Raw genomic sequence first — 9,251 nt, 5'->3', positions numbered from 1 at the left:
ATTTAATTATATATTTATTACACACACACACACACACACACACACACACACACACACACACACAAAATGTAACATACACTATATCGTTTATAAATTCAATAATACTTCCGATATTTCATAATATTTTATGAAAAGTATTTCTTAAAAAGAAGATTGTAGAGAAGTTAAAATGCATTTTAAAGAGAAAAATAATTTTTTAAACCAATTTTCCAGAAAGCATTTTAAAATTTAAGAGATATTTTCTACGTTAAAAAGTTTATTAAATTTTATCCGATGATATTTCATACAGATATAGCTCTAAAATATAACAAATGTTGGAAAAAATATCAATTTTTTAAATTTTTGTTATATTTTCAATCTTATGCAATTTAGGAACAAAATATCATGAAGATAAAATTTAAATATCAATTAAAAACTATCTTTGTTATTTATAATTTATAATTCTTACTTATAATTTATAAAAATGCATTTCTAAAGCTACAATTTTTTTCATTTTTTTTGTGAGATACTTTTTTGTGAAATATGAAAATATCGCAAGTATTTTTGAAGTTATAGTGCATATATATGTACATATATATGTATATCTATGTATGCAAGTATGTATGTATATAGGTACATACTGTATGTATGTATATACTTGTAGTGTATGTATTTGTATATTGATTTTACATTGGATGGATATAGAATTGGATATAGGATGTTCTATTTAAAGCTTTGAATGTAATTATCTCTCAAATATTAATTTCTTGATAATTGTTAAACTATTTGTTATTTCAAAAATATCAAGACGATCTTAATTTTTTTAAAAGAAATTATATAGTTTTTTTCTATAATTATGTATGATTCTTCTAATTATGCTGCATATAAAAGTTGAGATAGAGATACCAAAAAATTAATACGAGATATTGATTTTTATGCTCCTTTATCGATTAAATTTGATTTGTTCGAAAATCATTATTTGAAAAGTAGTTTGAGATATTTTATATTTTATTTTGGTACTATGTTATGTAACATGAAATATTAAATATCTCGTAAACTATTAATTTTTTGATATTTGTATCTTAATATTTTTATGAATGAATAATGAATCGATTGGTATAAAGAAAACACAATTATTTATTTTTTACTTGATTTATCTCATTGTTCTGTTTATAAAAGAAAATTAACCCATTCAGACTTGATTTTATTGGAATCATATTAAACAAATTTTTTTTAATTCAATTCATGGGCACTTTTATATAAGTAGTTTATAATATTTATAATATTTAAACAATTTATTTCAAAATTTGACTTTTTCCAATATACATTATTATATATATCAAATCTTAAATGATGCCGATAAAAAATTAAATAATTTCAATAAATGTTTTCAAATTTGATATACATTATAAACTAGATTTAGAGAGGTTAAAATACGATTGTTAAGAAATTAATAATTTACAAGATATAATATTTCATGTCAATATGTACCAGAATAAGGTATAAAATATTTCGTAAACTATTAATATTTTTATATCTACCTTTTATATACTTTTCTATTCAGAGTAAATAGAGGATTCATAGATATTATATAAAAAAACAATATAATTCCATTTAAAAAAATAAAGATCACTTTGAAATCTTGGCACACAGATTTATGTAGAGAGGATTTGTAACTGGCAGAAAATGTCTTCGAAATAAAATAAATACCACTTAAATATTTTTTAGAATAAAAGTGGAATCACACGGTTCTTGCTCGATTTCTTGAATAAGTATGCACTCATGCATGCACACATGCATGTTGCTATGCTTTTAATGCATACAATCTGATGTTTGACAAATAACTATGAAACCAGCAATTATTTCTTTTAATTGATACATATAAAAAAATAAGCTATGAAATAATCCTTAATAAATATAAAAATCATGTATATGCAGTACGTAGCGCTGTATGAATGAATTTTTACATCACTTATACGAACGAATTCTAGCATACATTGATACAGAAAGAGTAGGTATGACTATATACTTGCTATTATTCAAGAAATCGATGCTATTATTCAAGAAATCGTGGATTCCATCTTAACGAATAGTTTAGGAGAGATAATTGTGTTGGTTTTAAATGGAATCTCTATATACTACATAATATAGTATAAATTTATATCTGTATACTTAATACATAGATTGTAGAATATATATGTAGATTAAAAAAATATGTATATTTAATATTACTCATTCATTACAATGATATAATTCAAAATTGTGATTTTTAGTTGCTTGTAAAAATAGAAGGAAAAGAAAGAAAATATTTATTTTTTCTTTCTTTTCCTTCTATTTTTACATTTATTGTTTTGTCCTTTTATTTCTTTATTATTACATCAAAATTGCGTAATGCATTCAGAATCATCTGGATGCATCCGGACAATTCTGAAGTCCAGTATTTCAAAATTAATATTACAAAATTTTAATAATTCAAAACATTTCAAACATTCGAACTTATTTTCTGAAAAGCTTTATTTTTTTAATTATATCGTGAGCAATTCTAATATTTCAAAAGTAATTCATTAATAATTGATTCGTTGTCACAAACGATTTATTATTATGATCATTTTTCTGTGATGATACACTGTTTATATCCATATGTATCTAATTCGTTTTTGTTTATTTGCCAGACTTGCAAACGCAGAAATGGTGGACGTGCCAAGCATGGTCGCGGCCATGTGAATCCAGTCCGCTGCACCAATTGCGCTCGTTGCGTTCCCAAGGACAAAGCCATCAAGAAATTCGTCATTCGTAACATCGTCGAAGCCGCTGCTGTCAGGGACATAACAGAGGCCAGCTTCTATCAATCTTATCAGCTGCCTAAATTGTATGCTAAGCTTCACTATTGTGTCTCCTGCGCCATTCACTCTAAAGTGGTGCGGAACAGATCCAAAGCGGATCGTCGTATAAGAACACCTCCTGTCCGCAACTTCCCAAGGGTAATTGTCTTTATAAAGATTTTATAGTTTGTTTATTTATAACAATCTGTGAACACCTACCAATCAATATTCTTAAGTTTTTTGGAAGCACGATGAAAATTTTAATTGTCTAAATATGTAGTAGTGAAATGTATACAACAGGATATTTTATATATTCTCAATGTACATTCTGAGATTATACATGAGGTTCATCACTAAGTAAATGTAAATTTTCTTAAGTCACAGTTATAAAATCTTTACAGTGTACATATTATGATGCTTTTTGTTTTCAGGATCTACGCCAGGGTCAACAGAACAGGAAATAATTTTATTATGTAAAATTAATTTCGATATAAATAAAAATTCATAAAACCAGAATAATTGTTATATTATTTTTATTATTGTGAATGAAATATAATATTTTATCGTAAATTAATGCAAAGTTGGATAATAAGCTGTTTAGTGCTATTGTGTGAATAAACTTATAATCGTCAAGTTTATTAGAGCGAGTATAGATAAGATTTATAATACATGATGTGCACTCATACACACACACACACACACACGCGCGCGCGCGCGCGCGCGCACACACATATTAGTCAATATCCTCCTTAATTTTAAAAAGCGAAATTTTTAATCTGAATTCTATCAATGAGTTACTTACATTTCATAAAAATACTTTTATCTGACTTTAGCAAGAAGAATTTCTAATAATTTTAAATTAATGTACAAGTAATAATTTTTCATATACACGCGCGCACACACGCGCGCACACACACACACACACACACACACACACACACACACACAATAGTGTATGTGTATATACATAAATACATATAGTGTGATGTGTGGCATGTGCGCGCGCGCGCGTGGTGTGTGTGTATGTAATATATATATATATATATATATTTATATATATATATATAAAATATATGGAAAATCATTTGTTTGCCTCTTCCATTGCTTTCTTTAGTGTTTTCTCAAATATCTTTTTAGAGTCGCAGAATCCCTGTTTTGTTTTGCCGAACGAATTTGGTCCAGCCGATGTTGGTGTCTCACGTCCGATATTTCGCATCCTCATTCTCGCTTCTGCTGGCATCTCCTCTGGTTCTTCATCATCGTCTGCATTGAACACCGAGGCTACTGTCGGTTTTTGTACTGTCGTTGTCTTCGCAGTTGACTTCTGTAACAGTTATTTTATGAGAGGCAGAATTTCACAACAAAAATTTGTGTAGCAAAACGAAGCTTCAAAGTCAAGCGAATATTTTACTTACGGAGAAAGAACCTAATTTAATTTGAATTCCTTTCTTCTGTTCATTGCCAGCCTTTTTCCCAAAGCCAAACGCCAACTTCTGTTTCTTTGCATCCAACTGATCGCAATCGTCTGTACTGCTACGTTCCTCGGTTCTGAGCGGAGAACGATCCCTACCTCTGTCATCCTCTCTCCTGTCCTCGGTTCTGTAGACACTTGACCCTGACAACGTCAAACACTGGCAAAGTTCAGATCAAGTTAAACAAAATTGATTTTTTAACCGGAAATCTTTAAGCGAGTTATGTTTAATGCAATCCTATAAATTTAACAATTAAATTAAAGAAATTAGCTGTATAAAGTTATGAGGTAAAATTAAAATTATGTAATTCTGTAAAATTGTATATTACAATAATTATTACATAATGTGAACACGCACACAATTATTTTGTACAAGTACTTGAAAAAATTACGATGTAAGTAAAAATCAATCGTACTTATAATGCGAAATACATTCTACACTATTCACAAAAAAAACGGTATACTGAAAAATTAGGAAAAATTTATCAAATTTCAAATGATCATAATTTGGTATAATAAAGATAAAAATGTTTAAAAATGCAAAATGAAGCTTAAAGTCTACTTTAAGAATATTTGAGATTTATACTGGGCCATTATCAAAATATTAGATGACAAAGTGAGAAGATGAAAAGTTGATAATCGAAGATCCGTGATTATCACGATGCATGGCGTAAATCAGATATGACAACCAATTGGATATGAAAATGCATATGAAAGTATGGAACTTTATCTTTAAAATGCTTTTTTTTACGGAATTTGATACGATCATTTTTCACTGAGTTATAAATTTAAGGTACTGCTATCATTAGCTAAAGTTGATTCCCAGCAAACGAGAATGGATTAAAATGAATTAAAATTTTTTTTTATTCGAATGCGTATTTTAAATAGCGAATACTTTTTTTGAATTTAATTGGATTCAATTGGATTCAATTGGAATCTAATTTAATTAGATTCAATTGGATGCAATTGGATTGTAAAATTGTATTTCCTATTCAAAATTTTGAATTGAACAATATTGTGTATTTTTTGCACAGAAAAAGTTAATATTTTTAGATTGAAAAATAGAGATATGCTCCATGTAATTCCTATAAATGCATAAAAATGCATTCAGAATTGAAAAACATTCATTTTAACATTCGTGAATCAATATTTCTGAAAATCTGAACCCATTTCAATTCATTTCAATCCATTCTCGTTTGCTGGGTTGTAATTCATCCCAATATGAACTGCATAGACTGACGGATCGGAATTAAATCTTATTTTGTTTTGTTGTGTGTGTGTGTGTGTGTGTGTGTGTGTGTGTGTGTGCGTGCGCGCACGCACAGCAGAGAGGATTTGAAATCGGTAAATACTGTGAAAGTGACAAGCTGTGGGGTTCTTATGTTTGCTGTGACGTACACGCACGCCCGCGCGCCTACACACATATCCGCACGCACGCACATACAAACACAAAATAAGATTTAATTCCAATCCGTCAAATTCTATGCAGTTCATATTGGAATGAATTATTAATTACAATTATTAATTATCATAACTTCTAGCTAATGATAGCGGTATCTTAAATTTGGAATAATTCAATAAAAAATAATCGTATCGAACTCCGTAAAAAAAGTGTTTTAAATATAAAGTTTCATATTTTCATGTGCATTTTATCCCATTAGGCTGTCATACTTGATTTATGCCATGCATCGTGATAATCACAGACCTTCGATTATTAACTTTTCATCTTTTCACTTTGTCATTTGACATTTTAATAATAATGGCCCAGCATAAATCTCATTCAAATATTCTTAAAGTGGACACTTCAAACTTCATTTTGCATTTTTAAATATATTTTTATCTTTATTATTTATCAAGTTATAAGTCATTTGAAATTTTTCCTAATTTTTCAATATACCGCTTTTTTTGTGGATGTGTTTATATGCTGTGAGCCAAACAATCAAAAGTAACATTGTCTTGATTTCTCTCAAATTAATTATTACAATTGGGGTCTACAATGACTACATTTACACGGCACGCTTAATCGGGTTTAATAACATCCATAGTTATTAAAAATTGGCCAATTATAACTGGAAGAACGGAACGATTGTGACCAGTTTCATAATTTATGGATGTTATTAAACCTGATTAAGAGTGTCGTAAATGTAGTCAATGACCGCATTCCAGTGAACAACAATCAACAATTAAGCGCTCGTTGCTATTGATATATTCTTTCAGATTTAAAATATTTATTGGATGATCTGAAAGAATACACCAATAACAGTGAACGCTCATTCAACTGTTGATTCCGTTGATTGATTCCAATGAGTCGATAGTCGAAAGTCCTAAACATTTCAATGATTTTCTACAATAGGCCATTATCTAAGTTTTAAATCATAGGTCCTACGCTCCTATTATAATATAATAAAACAAATATTAGAAACAAAAGTAAATAAGATTTCAATCTACTAATTACACTGGAATCTGACAGATTGAAATCTTAATATTTATTTTTATTCCTAATATTTCCTTCATTGTGTTCAGAGCTTTAGGCCATAAAAAATTTACCATTATTATTAAAAAATTAACAATCACAGTTGAATGTGAGAAGAATCTATGACTGGTTAATTTCTTACAATTTAAGATTTAAAGCTTAGGTATAACGTTTTTTATTAGCAGAACTGTCCAGATCTACAATAAGTGTTTTAAGTCTTAAGAGTCGGTTCCATCTTTGGTTGGAAATTTTATCTGTGAGGTAAATCTAACAATCCGCACATGATTGAGTATTCTTGCTACTTACTCAACAGGTAAAATTTACCCCGGATCTACAATAGATTTTTAAATCTTAAGGCTCCTAACTATTCAGCCAGAATCAGATGGCGGCCTAGCGAAACTGATAGCCATATACACAAGCATGAACCCAAGCATGAACATGTGCTCTTGGCGTATGTACATGGACTTGTGCTTGTGTGTGGCTATCGGTTTCGCCAGGCCGCCGTTTGATTTTGTGTCGCTGGCTGAGTCAAGAGCCTTAAGCCTTAAGCTTTAAAGAATGGACGAATTATTACAATCAATTATTCTCCTCGCATTCTGTAATAGCTTCTGGACGCGGAAACGCTTACCGCGCGGCAAAATGTGATGCGGTAGCCAATAAGCTTCTAATGTGTTTACTGATTACCGCGTCTTATTTTGCCGCGCGACAAGCGTTTCCGCGTCCAGAAGTGTGCCATAAGTCCGAATTTATAATATAATAAATGTTATAATATAATAGGTATAATATAATAGGTCTTTTAAAAAAATTTTAAGCCGTAAGAAATTGACTAATTACAGTCGAATGCGAGGAGAATAATTGATTGTGATTCGTCCATTCCTTATGATTTAAAGCTTAAAAATCTATTGTAGATCCGGAGTAATTAGTCAATTTCTTATAGCTTAAAACACCTATTGTAAATCCTGATTAAATCGATGTAATTGGCAAAAGGTAATTGAAAATAAGTTACGCATGCGCATTGAATAAAAGCACTTCATGTACCTTTTATCACTTTTTATGATTACTAACTAGGAAGAATAAGCATAGTTTTTGTCCATTTTTTGTTTTAAAGCAATCCCATCATTTTGTTTTATCCAAATTGTCTTTATTTATAAATGGCACATAATAAAAATTAACATATCATTTCTCATTTCTTTCGTCACGATTTAATATGGCTGTGATGACTTCGGAAGCCTTAAAAATATAAAATTTTTTATCCAAAAGTGAAATTCCCAATATTGACGAAGATACAGTTGATTATGTCGAGAGATTCATAGCAATCGGTGCCTCCACATTGCCATTAAACTGTTTCGTTTACCTGAATATTTCAGTCATTATTCGACGTTATAGTTACATCTGTACTATAGATGACGTTGACATACCATTTTAATATAGATTATACTGGTTTCGATTAAAATCAGTGCATCCATTTAAATCGATAAAAGAGATTATTATTGAAACTTTAATCGCGTTTGTTGTTTTAAAAAATGGTGGACACTACAACTATCACAAAATTAATCCAAATAATTTAAAATTTTGCTCAGTTATTGTCAATTGAATTATCTAAAGAAATACTTGTAATTTTTGCGATAACTTATACATATACTTTTTTTATAATTCATACTTTTATATTGAATTTTTACATGAAAATTGAACTTTTTTCATGCATACACCATTTTCACATTTTTAAATATTTTTTAAATTGGACAGGTATTTCTTTAGTAAAGAAGAGTATCAATTTTCGAAGGTTTCGCTCGGAAATCATTTTATTTCTATGTTTTCTTATGCATTTTTCTTCATAGAAACCGAAAATAATATTATAATAATGCCAGACTTAACGAAAAATTGATATATTGAAATAAAGTGAATAAAATCCTTATTTGTATCGTTATAAAATCACTATCATCAATCAGTTATGGTTCATTGATTTAGAAGTTACCAAATTGAATTAAATGCGAGTAATATTGCACCACAAAAAACGTTAATTAGATTATATTTTTTATTAAGACATTTGTTATAAAAAAAATTGGTAATCTTAAAAATAATCTGAATTAATAATAATCTGAAAAATATGAAAACTTGAAAATAGATGAAACATCAGTTATTGCTTTTCAACTAATCCTCTTTACGAATCATTTTATATTTTTAGATTCGATTTACATCGACTATAATATTAATAATGATAATTGTGAAAAAGTTCTCTTATTATTTAAAAAATAATAATAAATGACAAGATGCCCTTCTTTTTTTTATTCGGATATGGAATCGACAGTAATAAAGTTACACATTATTACTCCTATTTATACACGCACGCACGCACACACGCACGCACGCATGCACGCACGCGCGCACGCACGCACGCGCGCACGCACGAGCGCACACACACACACACACACACACACACACACACACACACACACACACACACACACACACAATATGTATATTATTATATTATTACTCTCGCACG

General features: G+C 29.2%; 2 protein-coding genes across 2 annotated transcripts in view; one reads left to right on the top strand and one right to left on the bottom strand.

Moving 5' to 3' along the window:
* Positions 1-3,314, top strand: part of LOC105617749 (40S ribosomal protein S26) — a 3,868-nt gene extending 554 nt beyond the window's left edge. The window contains exons 2-3 of the mRNA XM_012199302.1: positions 2,652-2,960; positions 3,233-3,314. Of these exons, the coding sequence (XP_012054692.1) occupies positions 2,652-2,960; positions 3,233-3,265 (342 nt within the window). The 3' untranslated portion in view covers positions 3,266-3,314. The remainder of the gene's footprint in view (positions 1-2,651; positions 2,961-3,232) is intronic.
* A 568-nt stretch (positions 3,315-3,882) lies between these two features.
* Positions 3,883-9,251, bottom strand: part of LOC105617747 (PEST proteolytic signal-containing nuclear protein-like) — an 8,811-nt gene continuing 3,442 nt past the window's right edge. Inside the window, exons 2-3 of the mRNA XM_012199301.1 lie at positions 4,217-4,416; positions 3,883-4,125 (exon numbers count right to left, since the gene is read on the bottom strand). Of these exons, the coding sequence (XP_012054691.1) occupies positions 3,883-4,125; positions 4,217-4,416 (443 nt within the window). The remainder of the gene's footprint in view (positions 4,126-4,216; positions 4,417-9,251) is intronic.

This window comes from Atta cephalotes, assembly GCF_000143395.1.
Source record: "Atta cephalotes unplaced genomic scaffold scaffold00014, whole genome shotgun sequence".
NCBI lineage: Eukaryota > Metazoa > Arthropoda > Insecta > Hymenoptera > Formicidae > Atta > Atta cephalotes.
The sequence above is the reverse complement of the archived record's forward strand: the minus strand, read 5'-3'. Positions and strand labels throughout refer to the sequence as shown.